Source organism: Pimephales promelas, chromosome 3, assembly GCF_988280905.1.
Source record: "Pimephales promelas chromosome 3, fPimPro1.hap1.1, whole genome shotgun sequence".
NCBI classification, from domain to species: domain Eukaryota; kingdom Metazoa; phylum Chordata; class Actinopteri; order Cypriniformes; family Leuciscidae; genus Pimephales; species Pimephales promelas.
In genome coordinates this window covers 15,180,748-15,201,531 of record NC_142771.1, presented here as the reverse complement: position 1 = coordinate 15,201,531, position 20,784 = coordinate 15,180,748, and the positions used below count along the sequence as shown (strand labels likewise).

General features: G+C 38.7%; 1 protein-coding gene and 1 long non-coding RNA gene across 2 annotated transcripts in view; both read right to left on the bottom strand.

Moving 5' to 3' along the window:
* The window catches only part of LOC120490092 (uncharacterized), a 32,815-nt gene extending 22,478 nt beyond the window's left edge, over positions 1-10,337 (bottom strand). Inside the window, exon 1 of the long non-coding RNA XR_016155081.1 lies at positions 10,237-10,337. This is a non-coding gene — a long non-coding RNA (uncharacterized LOC120490092). The remainder of the gene's footprint in view (positions 1-10,236) is intronic.
* A 4,628-nt stretch (positions 10,338-14,965) lies between these two features.
* slc38a12 (solute carrier family 38 member 12) overlaps positions 14,966-20,784 on the bottom strand; it is a 39,511-nt gene continuing 33,692 nt past the window's right edge. The window contains exon 10 of the mRNA XM_039687451.2: positions 14,966-15,754. Within this exon, the coding sequence (XP_039543385.2) occupies positions 14,991-15,754 (764 nt within the window). The 3' untranslated portion in view covers positions 14,966-14,990. The remainder of the gene's footprint in view (positions 15,755-20,784) is intronic.

Here is a 20,784-nt window from a genome sequence, read left to right as displayed (position 1 = left end):
GTATGACGTTATCCATTGCTAAATTATGGCTCATCATAGACTAGCTAACCATAAAGCTAGCTAATGCCACTATCATCGTCAGTCTGTTCTGTTGTGACAATAAAAGAAACAAGTTTCTTATTAAAATGTATTATCATATTATTTTAGTTAAAACTCATAAATAACTACAAACAACTAATGTTAGGGAAATCTGTTAATGTTTTGTTGTGCGTTTCTGACAAATATCGGCCAATATATCGGATTTCAAAACCAACAAATATTTGTATCGGTATCAGCCTTCAAAATCCTTTATCGGTCGGGCTCTATTATTTCCGTAAACATAATGCGTGAAACAGACATCTTGATGCCTCAACTGCTTTTTCAGGGATTTTTTTTAACAAAGTAACCTTTGAAATTAATAGTTTTAAGGTAAAATGAAAACAAATGCAGGATATTGAAGATATTGATGCACTTAAAAAAAATCTTAGCACCCTCTCTGACCTGCCGCCTCTGTTCCAAGTCCACCTTCACTGTGAAGGACTTGTATCTGTCACACCCAAGGCAATTGGATGCCGTATCGGCCACAAAAGGAGGCCCTTCACCATACTAATGAATTATTGTGGCCTAAAACCAGGTGTTTCAGTTTCATTATTCAACCCCAGAACATTGAACATTACAGGATGTATATTCTTAGCTTCATATATAGACACAATGTGGGCTTTTATTAAAATGTAGGTATTAAAAAGCAGAGAGGCCAGCAGAACGCTGGATGAATTCTCTTTTTGCTTATTGATCATTTAATCAAGTGTCTGTTAAAGGTCACATAGCTGGAGGTCACATGACTCACCTGCACTGACCCGTAAATACTCTCTGCTCCGCATGAGACAGAAGGACCTTTTCTTTTCTTCCTGCACATCGAATCACTGCAACAACTGCAGCTGTTCGTCTTCCAGCACTTTGCACTTCACACTTCCTGTTAATTACTTTGGTCAATCAACACCTTTCCGGACCACTTCCTCCTAAAGAAAATCTGTGTCCTCATTCCCAACACTGGTGGAGAATGCAGACACTGAGAAGAATAACAAATAGCATTCCGTTTCTCTTGTCTGCATTGTGCTCTTAAAGAAAGGCACACTCTCCAATTTACTATTGGACTTTCCATTGCTTCAAAACTGGAAAGTACTTCCTTAATTTGGCAAACTCTGACGTGATCAGCTCACTGAACAAAGCCATGTTACATTAGGGGGAGTTTAAGTAAATTTGGATGCCACAGTATTTTGCAACTCACAGGACTCAACCTGACTATCAGTGGGTATTTGCTCACAGGTTAAAAATCGAAATCAGCTGTAACACGCTGTGGAATTATAGCCGCCAGTGATCAAATGTTGGAGGAAATCATTATTGATGTCCGTGACCTCATGTGAATGTCAGGCCAACGGCGTAATAAACCTGAACAACTGGCAGAGGGAGAAGAGCAGACAAACAGCCCAGATTAGATGTACCTCACAACAGACCACCTAAACAAACTGATGAGGACAGCCAGCCAGTCATTGAAATCAATGTCTGAAATTTGCTGCCTGTCAATAAGTTGTCTCGGAAGACTTTTATGTACTGGCTTTTTCCACCAACCTGCTCTGAGAAAGATAAATGGAGATCCATTCTCCTGGCTGCCATAAAACAAAACAATACATCTACTCATATCTTGTACTATGCAATGCATTCTGTCTCAATAAACCTTTCATTCCAAAGAATAATACCTGGCTATATCCCTCAGCTATTCATACTTTGCAGTCACGAGATTACCATGGATACCTGATGGGCGGCAACAATCTTGTCAACAATCATATTACCAATCTTCTATGAAGGACCACAATGGAAACAAGCCTTTGGGCTTTCTTGTGTTTTTATCCTTTTGAACACTTCATGTCAATTGTTGTTGAATAAAGTTTTCAATCAATCAATCAATCAATAGGCTGTAATGTAGTAATAAGTGCACAATAGTATGCATGCAAAGTTGGCTAAGGCCAAGTAGGCTAAGGCTCAATCCCAATTCACCCCTTGGCCCTACCCCTTGTTTTCGAGTGTACCCCTTGGCCCTTAAAAACGGAGTTATAATGGCCAAGGGGTTGAAATATTCCCCTACAGAATGGAACCACCCTTCATGAACCCGATACGTCATCAGTCATCGGCGATGGCTCTGCCGTTACAGAGTTTTTACAGGATTTCTCCATGACAACAACCAACAATCAGCGCAGCTGCTCTTAACTTTGAATAAACAACATCCCTTCCTCGAAATGTATGTCTTTTCTGATTGGAAAGGTAATTTATTATACCATTTATTAAATGAAATGACTATAGTGTTATTATAAGAGTAAATAAAGTGCGTGGTGGTGGAATCATCTGGCGCTAAATTTTAATATTTAACTGTTTGCGATCCATCTCGCCGGTGATTTCCGATGCATTCCGTGAACTTTCTCTTAGCCCTCCGTTTGGAGTGTGCCTATGAAAAATCTCCGTTTCGAGGGCTATGTAGCCCTACCCCTTCGCCCTACCCCTCGATCTCAACAAGAATCTGGACACCCTACCCCTAGACGTGAACGCGCAAAACGGAGGGGTAGGGCCAAGGGGTGAATTGGGATTGAGCCTAATAAGTAATAAGTAGAGGCAGTACAACAGTAACGTGTCATTCATTCTCCATGTATTCATCTTCTCATATCATATCAAATCAAATCACGTCCAGATGAACGCGTTCTCGCCACCTACTGGTGAACGTGTAAGCACATTTATGTTAAGATTATACGACCGACATAGAGCATCCAATCTGGCATGTCGTATACACCTCAAAACACCAACTTTTGTATATTAAAACTGGCGACCTCCTAGCAAGATCCTTGATTAGTTTACTCATAGAGTTTACTGGGTTTCGTTCCTAGAGAATGACGTTCTTGTCCGCCCAGCCAGTACTTGTGAACAGAGGTCTTCACGGGTCCAAAAATTCATGCCCGACCCGGAAGAGACCCGTAATGTGCTACACCGAACCGACCCGGACCCGTCGTTCATTTTAAAAGTTGGACCTGGACCCGTGCAGACCCGAGAAATGCCATAAATGTACTGCCCGGACCCGACCTGGACCCGTCTATTATTTGAAAACTGGACCCGAACCCGGCAGGAAGACACAAACCCGACTGGACCCGATTGTCACATATTATTTCACACGAGTTGCGAAAAATAAAACTTTTTGTCTAACCTAATTTTAGTAGCCGTCGTCTCACTTCCTGACGATATCTGACTGACTGTGATGCATTACAATCCACCGACAAGAAAGCTCTATCCATGTTATTTCTCTCGTTTTTCCAAGCTTAATCCACTCATTATTTCAGCTTTAAAAGTCCACTTGATGTCACGGTGATGGATGAAAAATGCAGCCTTGCACATGCACATTCTGACTCGAGTTAACTCGCATAATAACTTTAACTGTTTGCCCTTTTGAACTATAATAACGATTGCTTGTTCAGCTTGATCATATCTGCGCTCTCTGCTCTTCATTGAGTCTGAATCTGACCACCAAAACTTTAAGATTAAACAAGACGGTTCATTTATATTATTATAAACATTGGAGAAAATGCAAAGCGCGGTTTGGCGGAAGCTCTGCTCTGGTTGCCATAGAAACATGACACGCGCTTGAGATTGCGCTCCAATCGCACGTGTATTACCAGCCCGTTCTCAGCGCGTGTTATATTAACGATAACGGATGCCATGAGTAGTATTTCGCCGTTTTTTTATACAGCGCGTCCCATATGACGCTAAAGGATGAGAATGCGTTGGTATTACACACAATGTTAAACAGACCCGGGACCCGAAGTAATAGATTCGGACCCGACCCGGACCCGGCTGCTCATTTAAAATATAGACCCGAACCCGTACGGGTTCTGGGTCGGGTCCGGGGCCGACGGGTCTCGGGTGCACTGTGAAGACCTCTACTTGTGAAGTCAAGTGCAAAGTATGAATCAAATCCACCAGTTCTCAGTTCGGGTTTTATTTTCGCCAGCAGACTCTCCTCTGTTCAACGGTTTGTTTGGGGAATCGCCCCGTTAAAAATTGGTAAGTTATCACAACAATGACACTCCCACACCATACACGTCAAAGAAACCAGAGACAGATATGACGAGACACGGGCGAGTGACGCAAGTATGCAATTTCTCACAAACCCATCTCACTAGGTCTAAAATATAAGCACTTCAGGCTTACCATAGTGAACCAAGTTAAGGGTTGATGATCTATTGACTCATTATTTCAATTTTGAAAAAGGTTACATAGTGTACCTTGAAAGAATGAATGTCAATGTGTACCCATTTGGGAAATATCAATATGACCTATAAAAGAAGCAGAAGGGAAAAAGAACAAGTGCGTGGAGATGGGCTGCAGGAATGAAAGGCCATTATTCACAGTTAATAACCAAAGTCTACCATGAACATTGACCTCAAAATGCAGTCTTTCTTTGTAAGAAATGGGGCTTGGAATAGATGCTTGAAAACTGCATTCGCCATCCGAGTGTGGAAATTTTGAAAAAAGCGGCACTCAAGACGAGGGCATGTCAGGATGATTTCAACTAAGAGCACCTATAGTAATGATCTCAAGGCCATGCAATTAAAGGTGGAGCAGTGAATACTGAACAGGAACCAGATACTATTGAGAAGCTGACAGGTTTATGAATGCCAGTGCAAACCAGCGTGCTTCCACACAATCTAAATGTGGTGAAGAAGCCCTTTGGGACCATTAGTCAACTCCATGTCAATGAGAAAAGACTGCTGTGTGGCCATCTCGTCCGTATTATGAGCATACTTCTCAAATTCTCCATTAACAAGAGGGTATTATCTATAAAGAAAGCTAGTTAGCCTTTCCTGGCCTTTCTATCTTCTCAATGGCCTCATAAAGACACACATATAGTGTGAATTATTCCCTTGAAATGCTTTCACTTGACTTGTCTCACCGCATGAGGCTAGCTGAGGTTACCGTTTTCTCATTAACTAACGTTCAATGGCATTAGTAACTTGTTTGGAGTGCAGCAGCTGTATTGAAAGAGTTCCGATGTATTCTGATGTAGTATGTTACTAACAGGCTTGTGTGGCATTATCAATGCTTTTTATGAACGTTTAAAGGAGTTTTTATGTTTAAAGGGGTGATGAACTGGGGAAATCAAATTTTCCTTGAGCTTTTGACATCTAAGAGGTCATCATATTTTAAGAATATCCTGTAAGTTTCAGAACTGAAAACATCCTTGTTAGTGCAAAAAAAGCTTTTATTGACACCAGCCTCAGCAAACGACTCGTTTTTCAAAGTGGTGAACTATGACGTCAAAGAAATGCTCTTTGAGGTGGACCCCATATACATCGACTGACTGACAAGAACGGTTTGACCTAAAAATATAAAAATTGAAAATACTGTAGAAACAAAGACACCTACATCTTGGAGGCCCTTGATGTAAGCTAAAACATATCAAAAATTATTAAACTATCCCTTTAAAATAATGGACAAAACTTCCCACAATGCCATTACATTTACTGGAATCTCTCTGATTTTTTTCTCACGTAATTCCATGTCTGTTTGGCTTTTATGCAGCATCCAGCAAATTTCTCATCTGCACTAGAAAACTTCGTACCGTTATCGTCTCAAAACGTAAACATCTCCGATAGCAGAAACATATTTGGCACAGGACCTGTTAGGAGATGTTGACAGGAAGGTTTAGGCCACGTTTACACAAAGCCGGGTATTTAGCAAAACAAATATTTTCCCCCTCTCCGTTTTCAAAAATAACATCGTTTACACACCCGCATAAATACGCCGTCGAGGCGAGCGCCTTCAAAAACTATGCCAAACCTATTGGCGGCAGTGTAGGGGTTAAGGATAAAGCGATGCAAGCCAATCAGAATCCTCAGAAACGACAAGAAACAACCTAAAACGCCGTTTCTCCCAGTTCACACGACAACACATAACAGGCGTTTTCAGAAATCCTCAATTTGGCCGGAGTTTTTAGAAATAATCGTTTTCAGTGAAAAAAACGGCGTTTTTGTGTAAATGATGATAAATAAATCAATAATAAATAAATCGTGTAAACAGGGCCTTAATTGAGGCCAGGAATTGTGTTTTGACTGGCAATATGGGAGCTTCTATCCAATCTCACAAGCTGGTGAAATTATATAAACCTCTGTTGTTCCCAAAAGAAAGGTCAGGAGACTGATTTACTTTGTTTTTCTGTCAAATTATAGATTTTTTTGACAACCAACATACCTTTTGAAAACGTTAACATTTCAGAAGCGAAAACTGTTTTTGTGCCCACGTTTACATGCATATTAATAATCAAACGTCTACTTAAAAGCCACTGAAATAGCTCTGACATTGCCATACGTGTCAGGCCATGTGCATTCTGCTCACTGAATACACTTTTTGCATAATCTTTCCTCAGAGATAGCAGCAAAAGATATAATCAAACAGATTAATAAGATCAGCACAAAGAGAGGTTAAACACAAAGGTTAAACGCTCCTTTAGAGGTGTGAACATTACAATCAATAGATACCCTGTCAGCATGTTGAAAACGCCAATGACACCAGACTGTAATATTCACATGCTACCATTTCAGTGGAAACTCTCAGAACAAAATTCAGCCATACCTTGAAATACCAAATTCTGTCTTCCAAACTCCAAAATTGCACATTTAATGGTGTAATTATTTGTGTAATTTAGCTATTTCTGAGAAAAAAATTCAGTGGTCAGTGTCTAGAGTTACGAGAAACTGTGCAGACGGAGAAACAAACATGCAGTCTGCCATGTACCATCAATACAGACCAAACCTGTCTTGTTTGCTTATTTAGGTCAAAACTATTAATACCCGAGCTTGACATGAGCTTGAGGCTGTCTGTTTGACCCTTCTGTCGGGCAACATCAATCCAAATGTTTTCTCTGAAGCTGCACCAGCCCAGATGGAGGCCCCCAAGGGGAATGGGGAATCCAGCCAGGGATGAGGTGCACATACAGTAGACGCTCTCTAAACTGCCCAAAAGGTTTCATCTTGTATTTTTATGTTACAATTAAAGGTGATGACCTGACCCTTGAGAAATTTGGACTTTGTTCCAAAACCCAATAAGCTGCCTACCTATACCCTGTGTGTATAGACTGATCCAAAAGGTTGGCAGAAAAATGACGCTGCTCCTTTTGGCCAAAAATCTAAGGCAGCATTGCATGAATCCTAGAAAACACTGTGATGAGATCAATAAAAAAGTATTCTTTTCTAATACAGTACCAACTTAGTGTCCAAAAACATTCTAATAGAGGATTTGTCAGCTGACAGCAAATAACATCCATTAGCACTTACAATGACCCACACAATCAAGGTCAAAATTGCACTGTCACAGGATGCCACCTTTCCAACAAGCCAGTAAATGATTAAATGTAAAGTGGAATCACTTAGGAGACACAACAGTTCAGTCATAAACAGAGTGTCAACTGCAGTGTGCCAAAAAAAAAACACAAAGTGCAAAAGGTTAAAATAGTAATAGCATGGTTTGGCGTTGGTCAGATGTGTTTTGGGCTGGTCAAAGGGGCAAAGCAATTTTTGAAAACTAGTTAGGGTGGTGATGGCACAGTGGACAAGACGCATGCCTTTGGTGTGAGAGACTCGGGTTCGAATCCACTGTGAGACACCAATGTGTCCCTGAGCAAGACATTTAATCCCTAGTTGCTCCAGAGGCGTGCGACCTCTGACATATACAGCAATTGTAAGTTGCTTTGGATAAAAACACTTTTATCCAAAGCGACTTACAATTGCTATATATGTCAGAGGTCGCACGCCTCTGGAGCAACTAGGGGTTAAGTGCAGCTGCAGCTAAATGAATAAAATAAAACCATGAATAGAATAAAACCACTGCAGCTAAATGAATAAATGTAGTTTAGATTAAGACCAGTGTTGGGCGTAAGTAAAGTATTGCAAGTAATGAGTAAAGTAATGCATTACTTTTAAATTTACAACAAAATATCTGAATATTTTTTCAAATAAGTAATGCGAGTTATTTTGTTTTCCCATGTATTGACAGCTCTCCTGTCTCCATGTTGAGAGAAATCGTGAGTAAGTGCAGAGGGGTTGTGTGTGCTGTGAACATGATGGTTATTGTTAATCTATACTAAATGAGAGCATTTACTCATCTCACTTGCACAAAACATTCAGTATTCCTCAAAATAAACAGTGAAACTGCAAACCTGCAATAATATATACTTTATGTATTTAATCTCACTTTATTTGCCATTGTTTTCGCTGCTGATCTTTCATGATCAAAATCAATCATACTAAAAGCGAAAATTACTTTAGTTAAAAATCATATATTTTTTTTCATTCTTTATTTATTGGTGTGCCCTGTCTAGGCGTGAATTTTAATTTCTTTCAGCCTGACGCTTATTCATTACATTTTTGGTGGGAAAGTGGCTTTTACATTTTTCAAAAATAGATTTTTTTTGTTTACAAAGAAAAAAAACTATAAAAACAGCACAGTGGCATGCAAAAACACTCCCTGTGTGAACTGCTCTTTAGACATTCTGCTGCAAATGTGCACGATTTAAAAGGACTTAAATAACGTAAATACTCTACAGAGGGTTTCCCTCATTAAAGGAAACAAAAGGCTTGATTTGGCCATTGATCATCTACTCTTTACGAGAAATAAACCTGCTATGTAAAACCAGTTCCATGACTCAATTATTTGTGTGAATGAGCACCAGTCAATGGTCAAGTGCTGTGACGGAGCGTTTGAGTGAAAGAGTGTCCTCCTCATTGTCCATGCAGGGCACATACTGTACATGCAGCGAGCTTTATCACTAAGATCAAATGCAGCTCTCTCCTCCTCCTCCTCCTCCTCGTCTCTCTCACTGATGCTGTAAGCACCCGATCCTTCTTTATTTCAGCTGCTGCTTTTTCAAAGGACCAAAAGTAATTGGACATGGACAGGTGTGAGCTATTCCTTTGTTATTTCTTCATCAATTAAACGGATAAAAGGTCTGGAGTTGATTCTAAGTGTGACATTTGCATTTGGTAGCTGAATCCGCATCATGCGGTCAAAGGAGCTCTCCATATCAAGTGAAACGTCCCATAATTGGGAGTGGATGATCACAGGATCCTTTCATGGTAAAGAAAAGGCCCTTCACAACATCCAGCCAAGTGAAGAACACTCTTCAGGAGGAAGACGTGTGTCACTGTTAAAGTCTGCAATCAAGAAAAGACTTCACGAAAGCAAATAAAGAGATGCAAACCATTCATAAGCCTCAAGAATAGAAAGGCCAAATTAGACTCTGCCAAAAACATTTTAAAAAGCCAAAGCATTTTTTTTTGGACGAATGAAACTAACATCAAACAAAATGAGGAGAAGAAAAAAAGGCTTGGAGAAGCTCATTATCAAAGCATACAACATCATCTTTAAAATTTCCAGTGGCACGAGTGGCCAATTTGACAGGACGGTGCTTCACAGGATAAATGGACAAAGACCCAAAACATACTGCAAAACCCAGGCGTTTGTTGAAGGCAAAGAAATGTATTTGTTCATGTCTACACGAAAATGTCACGACACTGAGGTAAAAAGTGATCGTTCATAAGATGCAAGACTGACTGACAGAGACAGAAACGGTCCTTGTGTGCTTGTATCCCGGCCTGAAAGCACAAGACTGGTTTAATTGTCTGGAATAAAAACCATTTTATTGGTCATTTACACCAGTCCCAAAACTTCCATCAACGTTGATAGCAAGAAGTTAATTCAACCCAATGCAATACGTTTGTGTAAAAAAAAAAAAAAAAAAAAAAAAAACAACAACAACAAAAACTCATAAATCAATAAAAAAAAAAACACAGCGGTCATTTATAATAATAAAACATAAATCTGCTGATCTAGTAATTCACTTGGGAACAGCCAAATCAATAGTTCAGTTTAGTTATTATTTATCAAAATGAACAATTGACGAATGCCACAATGAACAAGCATCAATCATCGATTTTTACAACAATGCCTTAAGAACATCATTTATCGGAAAAGTCATATAAACCCATTGACTTGATTTACAGGTGAACACAGACATAAATCTATGTGGCCAGGTGAAAATCACACGCATGCGGTGTTTTCATGTTTTATGGGGACTTTCCATAGACATGATGATTTTCATACTGAAACGTTTCTATCCCCTTACCATAAACCCACCCATCACAAAAAACGTTCAAAAACACTTACTGTGGCATGATTTATAAGCTGCTTTCCTCACGGGGACCAAAAAAATTCCTCTCAAGGACAAGAATTTCCTATGTCGCCATATTTGTGGGGACATTTTTTACCTGAACACCCACCGACCTTAAAGGGATAGTTACATAAAAATGAAAGTTTAGTCATCCTTTACTCCAGGTGTTCCAAACTCGTATGCTTTATTCTTCTGACCTAATGAAAGTAGATGATGATGTCCATTACTGTCAACTCCATATTACATATTATACAGCCATATTAGCTTTGTATGGAACTAGTCATTATTCATTTTTTTTCTCAGGTGTACATGTGAACCTAAAAACGATCTCATGGGTCAATACCTGCAGCTTATTGCAGCATTTCAAACCTCTATGCAGAATATGATTAAGACGGTTTTAATACAGTGTCATGTAGAGAAGCACAGTCATAAATCAAACAATGACATGTTGTCCTGGCTCTGGCTTTGCAATACTCTAGCGGCAGCTGTCTCACAGTTGATCAATAGATGAGATGGTCTGCATGAAAAAACAGCCAGTTTATAACACTATCTGGTAAGCTGAAGTCCTTCTCAATCTTTATTAAACACCCATATTTTTCCTCTGATATTTACTTTAAGTCAAAAATATTATCTATATTGCACTCTAAAAAATGCTGGGTTGTTCCAACCCAAGTTTGGGTCAAATATGGACAAACCCAAATGTAAATGTATTCAAAAATGTACAGTTGAAAGTGAAAGTTGAAGTTGGGTTAAAATTTTAAATTACATTTTAACCCAACATTTGGATTCAAACAACCATTGTTTAGAGTGTGTTCTAAGTGTTAACCTTGAAGAAATGTAAATGATGCATAAGCAGCGTAAACGATTTTCACATTAAGAAATCCTTTATCATAAAAAACAGATTGGCTATAGTCCATGTTCTCGTGTCGTGCTGAACTCGATTTAGGTCTATAGTTTGTGCAGAAGGTGTGGATCAATATCCTCCTTCATCTAATCAACAGAGCAGGGCATAAAGGTAAGGCATTATAAATGCAGGTGAGGCTGGAGGTCCTGTACGCCCCGAGGGAAGACGCCCTTCTACGAGATTGATGGACGGACCACTAAAAAGTAGCATCTGGAATTCTGGTCAAGACCTTCATGACATTTTTAATGAGCAAAAATGAGACTTATTTTTAAAAGATGCAGAATAAGAAGTGCATTTTAAATAAATAAAAATACATGATAAGGCAAGGTTTATGAAGTAGTAGTAATTGGCCTCTCCAGCATCATTACTCAGAGCATGTACCACAGAAAGAGACTAAACGCATAAAAATGCCACATTTCGTCCAATCAAACCTGCAGGGTGAAAACCAGCAACCCGTGCTGCCTTTTCAAGCGGCTCGGAGAATGTGGAATACATTAAAGCAAATGAAAGTAAAACAAGAATGAATTAAGAGGGACGTTTTAATTTAACACCACCAAAGCCCAGTATAGACATGAAAGGACATGATGTCACAGGCATGCTGGGACTCACATTCAGGGGTTTATGGTCACAATAAAGAGCTAGACCCATTTGCTTGCATTCAAAACTGTGAAATTAAAAAGTTCTTGAGTAAATGTTCACTGTTGTCCTTTAGAATGATTTCTGTGTTTACAGTCCACAGATCTGTTATTTCAATGTCAGTTATATTTTGCCTATTTTAAAGTAGTCAAATTATAAAGACTTCATTTCAAAAGTGTCCAAAGTATGTCAAAATGTGTATATATATATATATATATATATATATATATATAAAAGCAACAAATTATTTGACATAATTAGCTGTTATTGCCATTTTGAAGCAATGCAATATTAAAAGGCAAATGTGAAAAAAAATGTATGCCAATTTTGACAAACAATCCTTTGCATACATTGAGAATTTCTGAGTTTATTAAAAATACTTTGATTTTTGTGACATGACACAGTAGAATATATATATAAAAAAATAAATGAAACGAAACGTCAATCTTAAAGATCAAAAGGGCATTTCAATTTTTATTTTAACGAGACATCGGTGGATGTGATTGTCAAGGATAAGAAGAAACTTACATGCAAGTGACAGGCGGCACAGAAAATACAATCAATACAATCAAGGAAAAGACATTTGAGAGAGAAAGAGAGATAGATAGATAGTTATATAGGAGAAAGAAGGAAGATCCCTGAAAAGAAGGCACATTTGTTTAATTAAAACCCCCCAGAAATGGATATATTACACGAGTATTTGGTAATATAACATTTCACCAATGTGAAATGACTTGCTTTTGTGCTTTAGGGTGAACTGAATGCTAATGCATGTACTTTCACTCCCTAACAGAATGCTTGTGGAGCACATCAGAGAAAGAACTGAATAAGGAGACGTCCGTTCTGCCCACAAACAAGCTCTTATAGACATATTTCCCTTTAATTCAACCTGAAACAGTGTGAAGTCGAGCGCAGGATCTGAAACCGGTTCTCTTAAATGAGCAGACAGCGCTCTCACAGAGAGCAGCGATCAGTTTACAGTATCAAACATGTCACAGATGATCAAACCAATCTACCATTGACAACACAAAGTGTCAAACTAACGAGAAAACCTGAGGCAGACGTGAGATGGGTGGAGCAAAAATACACAAACACAGAAAATCATTAAAGACGTAAAAGAAACGGTTTAGATTAAATGAAAAAATAAAAAAACGGTCATCATTTACTGACACTCATGGCATTACAAACCTGAATGGCCTTTTTTCTGCGCACAAAAGATAAAAAATATATATATTTTGTCTTATAATGAAAGTCAATGGGGTCCAATGTTGTTTTGAACTCCACTGATGTTTATTTTACGAGCAAAAAAGCTGAAACATTCTTTAATATAATTTCTTTTGTGTTCTGCAGGACTCAAAACAGTTTGGAATGACATGTCTATTGGTGATTAAATGAGATAATTAAAATTTTGGGTGAATTATTTTGGTACAAAAAAGATCAAAATGTGCAAAAGGCAAAGCAGGATGGGAATCAGCTGCCGTACATTTGGATTTCAATTCAAGCCAAGTTCAAGACAACGTCGTCTGAACTAAAGTGACATTATCATTAATAACTGCGCGAGTGTGATCTCTCAAGCATGATGAGGTGCTCCATATTGATGATAAAGATTTGTCTCACTAGATCACGAGAAGGATGTGTCCATTTTACATCAGGTTTATCTTCCGTCGCTGTCCCTCTTAAGGGCCCGTTTGAGAACCCGTGAGCTCCGGGTAAGACGTCAGTACATGGAGAACATACTGAAGCTTTCAATGCCTCTATCAATCTGCTGATGAACTGAGATTGAACTCCAGGTCTGGGCTCAACCGTTGCGCACGTGTCACCATCAGTCAGAGCAGTTTACTGTCAGTCTGTTTGTCTTTGACTTGATGAATATTATGAATAATGTCCAAAAGGAGGAAGAAACACCAGCTCATTGTTTCTTCTGAAGATCAACCAAATCAGAGGGTGATGAAATCTGTCAAAAACAATGCCACATTCCACCCCAATCTCAAAAAGATTTAAATAAGCACTTATATTTTGTTTTAACACTGCGATTTAAGACGACAATTAAACCACACCTTCGCCTTAAGTTATAATTTAAAATAAAATGAATTGAGAACAATTCATAAAATAATACAATATAAACTGGGAATATTATTTACATTTTACATATTTAAATTGTGAAATATTTATACATCAATGTTGACTCTAAAAAAAAATGCTAGGCTGTCTCAACCAATGTTTGGGTCAAAAATGGACAAACCCTAATGTTGGGTTTAAAAATGTAACCCCTTAGTTAAAACTCTAAATATTTAAGTGTTTTTTCCTTGAATATTTTTTCTTCATGCTTTAAAATAGCTTGAATGTACTGTAACTCTACACCCTTGCCTCATTTTGTACAAGCGGTTCTATGAATATGCAAATTAGCTCCGCCTCCACTCACTCACAACAGCTCAGAGATCCACTCGTTGACGCGATTGGTTACAAGGTAGTTTGTGACATAAGAAACACCAACCGCAATTTTGAGACTGTCTTTGGTTCACTGCAATTTTACAGAGAAAATACTCTGCAGTGGTTTTGACATGAATGTGCACATGGTTTGCCTTAAAGCATATTACAAACACCACATAGACATATTGGGGGGACTTTAAACCAACCGTTGGGTTTGTCCATATTTGACCCAAAAATGGGTTGGAAAAAAAGTGTAGTCTGGGTTGAGTGAGTGTATTTTTTTGCCCTTATAGATGCTGTTATTTTTAATTAAGTCATAAATTAACCACAGTATTATAGTATTGTAGTGGTTTTACTGTATTTATTTACTATATTGCAATAATGACAATCATTATTCAGAAGGTAATTTGGTGTAAATGTGCTTGATAGTCATGTAAATAACATAAGACTTTTTCTTCCTTAGGCAAAATAAAATATATTTGTATTATTGTTTATTTATTTATTTTTGCTTTGGGGTGAAACATGACCCAGGCATGTTTTCATGAGATTCACCTGACCGACTGAAGTAGCGTTTACTTTAGATCATCCGCTAAAGGACTGTGGATTAGTGAGAGAAAAGTCTCACGTTAGTCCTACTGAAGAAATGCCAAAACCTCTGTTGGTCCCTTTCAGAAACTGAATTAAAATTTCAGATAATGCCATTCATTTAACATAGATCCTAACAAACACCCTTCCAATTAAAACAAAAACGCAGCTTGCCAAAACAAATCCGCTTTATACTCAGTTCTTGGTTTCTGTAAGGACAATATTAGCCGTTACAAACATTAAACAGAACGTTGCCCACAATATCACAAACCAAACCCAGAAAGCATGATGGAAAGGTGACCGGTGCTTATTTACAGCATCCCTTCCCAACACGGGCTCTAGATGGCGCCGACTGAAATACACCAGAAAGGCCGGGATCATATACTGAATGCCCGTTCCGGCATATGCTCCAGTAATACCCACAAGCGACTCCAGATCGTGAGTACAGAAGGCCACGATAATGGGCGGCACTAGAGTAATGAGCGGGAAGACGATCCGGTCCACAACCCAAGGGTACGTGCCGCCATCGCGATGGAAGAGAGTTTTCCAGTTGTTGCGTAGTGTGACGGCTATTATGGGAAAGTTGGTGCTGATGGTGAAGACGGGAAAGAGGCCCAGGAAGTAGCGCAACACTGGAATGCCCAAAACGTCACAGTTATCTGTGAAGTTCAAAGTGTACATGTCACGCAGGAGAGAGCTGTCGAAGCAGAATATGGCTGTGAGGGACAGCAGGGCGTAGAAGCACAGGATGAGGATGTAGTCGGCCATGACCAGGGCGCTCATGCGCTGCTTGTTGGAGATGGGCGTCACGAGTGAGGGCAGTGAGTGCTGGCACATGAATGAGTAGACACAGACCCCGAAGAGGTTGGGCACACCCGAGACCTGAGCCACAGATGGGCGGCCCTCGCTGTGCCCCTTGCCAATGCGAATCAAAGCCAGGATGATCATCATGGTGAATGCTGAAAGAGAAACAAAGGGGGGAAAAAAGGAATTAAAACTCTTTATATTATGATATAGACAAATATGTAGATCTAGAGCTGTACATTTATATCATACACAAGTGTGCCAAGTTGAGATGATTATTTGTTGACACTGGCCGCCTAAAGCCGATTTTTCGGCACATCCGTCTCAAATCCATTAAGTTTTTTTGTAGCCTCAATAGTGCAAAAAAAGAAAGCATGAAATTAGATTTTTACTAAGTCAATCCAAGTCTCATGTGGCTTGGAATCCAGTTAAATTGGATTTTTGTAGATCCGTTTCAGCATGAACTATACAAAGCTTGTTTCCCATCAACTAGATATGGATGTGGGAAATAGTAAGATCTCTGTTGCTTACATTTCCTGCTTTTTGAGATGCCATGATAGACGCGAGCAGAGGCCAAATTTCCAGTTCTGGTCTGTCCACATTGACAGCTTGCTGCTCATAAACCATGTCTACATTGGAAGCCAATGACGCAACGACTTGAGTCTGTAAACACTGGTATGACGCACATTTAATGTATCCTGTCATGTTCACCAACCATTGGCTAATCAGCTGTAAAAATCGGACTTTATTTAGTTTATTTAGCCATGCAACATTAATAGTAATGCACTGGTATAAAAAAGTTGACTTTGGATCATTTTAGTACAATGAAACAGAAAAGAGACTTCTGGAACCATGATTACACATACTTTACTATAACAACCAATGTAAACATTACAGGAAATTAAGTGCATTGTCCAAAAAAAAAAAAAAAACTGTCTTAAAATATGTATACAGTTTAAAGGTACCATCTTAAACCAACTGTATAAGTCTTCCACCATTGTGCAAGCTAGCACTGTATTTGCACACACACGCATGCGCCAATGGACATACATTATTAAACCCTGAACTCTGGGTTAGGTTTGATTAATTGGTTAGCACACAAAAACAGCCACATGTCAGAATCAAAAAGCCCTTTTATTGAGCACCCTCTTGATTCTTATCTTTATTATTTCTATAATTTTGAATTTACAGAGAAAAATGCTTGTCTTACTGTATTTCTAATCTGGTCAATGTTGCAATCAATGCTGAACAAGATGAGATTGTTAAGTATCTAATGGGCTTCTGGAAAATGCTGAGCTGGTTGGAACAGACCAGAATTCTTTCAGAAGAATACAAATCGGAATTAAAAGGAAAAAGAAAAAAGAAAAAAAAAAATTCCCGTAACATAGCTCTAAGTGAATGAAAAAATCCTGCAAAGTTTTAAATCTAAAAGTGCACCGTATAAAGTTATTGTCTTTCAAAAGTAAGAGTCGACTCTGAGTCAATGAAATGAATCGTTTTTAAAACGAGTCATAAGCCGATTCGTTGTGATGTCACACGCAGACACCAGGGAAAACTTGAACCTCAAACTGGTATCGGATTTCTGTGGATACTGGACAGCATAATGTCCAGAAGACTCTTTTGTACAATGTTAAAGCTGCCGTCCGCAACTTTTTTTGATCATATTCAGAGAAATCGACACAATAATCCGACAGAACAACATAAATAAAGTGGTTTTAGAAAAAAACTCGAGCTTCTAACTCCTCCTGGAGCGCATTATTTGTTTTGCAATGATCCATGGCTCCGGTTAATCGTGTCCAATCAGCGCAGGGGGGTGTGAGATCTGACTGTCAATCACAGGTCATGCACACACCACCCCTCGCGCAAGTTACAATGGGATCTGCATTTTTAAAGGTGGATATTTACGTTATTTATTTGGGTTCAAGCTGGATGCAGAGCTTGCAACATTTCCTCTCGACAGGTAATTGTGCTTTATCAACCAGTTACTTTATGTCTTAGTGTTACGTTAGTAATCTAAGTGTTTGCCCAAATGTGTTGGTATAGACAGCTTACGTTAGCACTTGTTGGGCAAGTTCGTTAGCTTTGTTTGCAGTGAAATCCGTGTGAACGTAACGTTAGGTGTATTAACATGTTCAGATGAAGGAATAAAGTTTGGCTTTTTGGAAGAAAGTTGATGGATGCTGATGAGACGGGCACATTCACAGAAAAGCTGGTGCACACACACTGACGAGCACGAACTCTGTGGGACCTGGGAGGGTATTCGTTGATCGTTGGGAGGGGCATGGGAGTTGTAAACGTTCAAAATTTTGCCCAAGTCCACTCAATCTGCCAGACCTGCTGACTGCAGCTTTAAGGTAAAGCGAGTTTATTTTTTCACTGCCCAAAGTCCCAAAAGAAGCTGACATTCTTGTTGTAGAGCTGTGTCCTTCCCTCCTCAACAAACTACTATCTGTACCAGTCCTCATACCTCTTTTCTAATGCATCACAGTGCCAGGTTAAGGAGTACATGTGCAAATGTGAAATGCTGATCTGATTCAAAGGGGAAAATGGATTGGGTCCTTCCACACATGTGAGAGTCCAGTTGACGCGCAATTAATCGGAGGTGCTCCCGAAAGCAGTTCTGTCCCAAAGGTCTCCATTAACATTAAAGTCGTCCACATACATGCTCATTCGGTGTTTAAAGCAATGCATTCATACTGGCAGGAGTACAACATCCTAGCAGCAAACAAGGGGCAGAGTGCATGTCACACTAATCTAAGTCTATTAATCAAGGCCAGGTTGCATGTAAGGAGAATAAATAATTAACGAACAACGGTCTCAAGAAGACATACTGCTTCCCTCGAAATGAGATGCAGTAAAACTAGAAATGAAAACCAAAATAAAGAATTAAGAGGAGAAAAAGCAGTGACAAACACCGAACCCATACAGTGAAAGTCAGGTCTCGTTTTAAACCAGAACAACATGTCATGAGACCATATCACAGCAGTCCTATGCTAAATTAAATATAAATTACTAAAAATACAATACAATACAATACAATGATATGTATTGTCAAAATGTGCTGGAAATGTTCAAAAAGTACTGATACACACACTGAAACCATTTCACCAAGTAACAAAGTATTTTTTGTTTCCATGCATCTACTAACCCGACTAACACTTTAGAATTTCAAATAAAATTGACAAAAGTTTTGTAAAACACCTTTTTAAGAAAAGGAATTTTTGCGTTGATCTAAACAAAAACGGCAGACAGACCGAGGCCTTGTCCACACTAATACGTTTTAGTTTGAAAACGCATATTTTCTCTCCGTTTTGGCCTCCAAAGTGGATAAATTTGAAAACGATCCACTTTGGAGGCCAAAACGGAGAGAAAAAGATGCGTTTTCAAACTAAATTGCAAGTTTAGTCATGTGACGCAAATTGAACCAATAGATATTTTATTACATCTTTGCTATTCAAATTTTGCTAAAATTGTTGCTTGATTTGCACACTTTTCATATCAGAGTCCTGCAAAGATGACAGAAAATTTACTCACGTTTTCTGTCCTGTAGGAATACATGAGAGCAGTTGCGTTTTAGACCAAACATATATGGTGAACTGGACGCATCAGTGAATGATGAGATATTTTTCGAAATAAAATCCTGCCAGAAGAATTGCGCGACAACTATTTATTTTTCCGTCTGAATCATCTATGCATGCGCAGTAAGATGAATTAGCGTTTTCATGTGTTCTTCAAAAGTTTCTCTACGACATTAGTGGAGCGTTTTTATCTGGATTGATGTATTCGGATTAATGTAGACAAAGCCTCAATGAAGAACCACTGTCTGACATACATGTCTTTATTTAAAATACCCTAAAAGTATCAAAAGAAAATCAAAATAAATAATCAGTAGCATATATTTATTTATTTTTATTTCATTCAATGATTTACTGATTATTTATTTTTGTATTATATATTATAAAGCTAGAAATTCACATCTGCATGCTGTAGAAGTACTGTACTATGACAGACATGTCAGCTAAGAAAGGACGAAAAAAAATATATAGAACACAAAGCCAAAGGTGCAACAACTGCAATAACAGGCAACCTTCATGTGCAATATGCTTAATATAGCAAAACAAATACGCAATAGCTCAACTAGAGGACAAAAGCAGACATACACAATGATGGACCTGGAAATAATTAGAGAAAAGGTCAGACAGTTAATGTAGCCGATGAACCAAACAGAGAGGGTACAAGCATGGAGTGAGATTCAAGATGCATTACTCCTTTTCATAACAACTGCACCGAAAGAATAGGAGAGAAAAAAAAAGAAAAATTCAAGGGCACACTTAATCCAAATACTCCTGACATCTCACGACACAACTCAAGTCATTCTATAGGCGCTTAACCTTCAGCACAGAGGCCTTTTGTTGTTTAGGGATGAGATGTGATTGCATCCCGGCCCAGCGATTCATCACACCCTATAAATTCCCTCAGTGTACATGCTGATGGCCATTGAAAATGCCACTGGTATCTGTGTCTTCAAGTCTTATTCATCATGATATGTTTGTATCTGACACCGGTGACACTGCCAACGGAGCCCGGTTGGAAGACACCACGCAGGTAGATGAGGGGAAAAAATGGGGGGGGGGGGGGGGGGGCAAATAAATACATGTAGCAAAGTCAAACATGTTCTGGGATTACATTCAAAACCACACTGATTGTTAAAGCTTTCCTATAGGGAAGATGTGTTGGGTTTTGAAGGACACACTTCATTAAAAAAGCAGCACCCATGAGATGTTGATCAGTCACATGACCAACTGTGACCATCAAGTGTAAATGAAGAACGATGATTGCCGAGGAACATTAAGTAAATGTCACAAACATCCCATCTGTGAAAGTATCATCAATCATCACCCATAAACTGTGTTATTTAGCTATTCAAAGCAACTTACAGTAATCATGATTTTGTCCAGTAGGACAGGTTCCTGAATCAATACTCTTGCTTCTCCTTGGACTGTCCTTGAAATTTCAGGGATATATTCATATCTGTGTGTATGTATGTATGAATGTATGTATGTATGTATGTATGTATATATTACTTTATACTGTATTTTTGATCAATAAAAGAAACCTTGGTGAGCATAAAGAGTTCTTTTCAAAACTTTAGTCAGTCATACTGACCTCAAGCAATCTCTGTAGT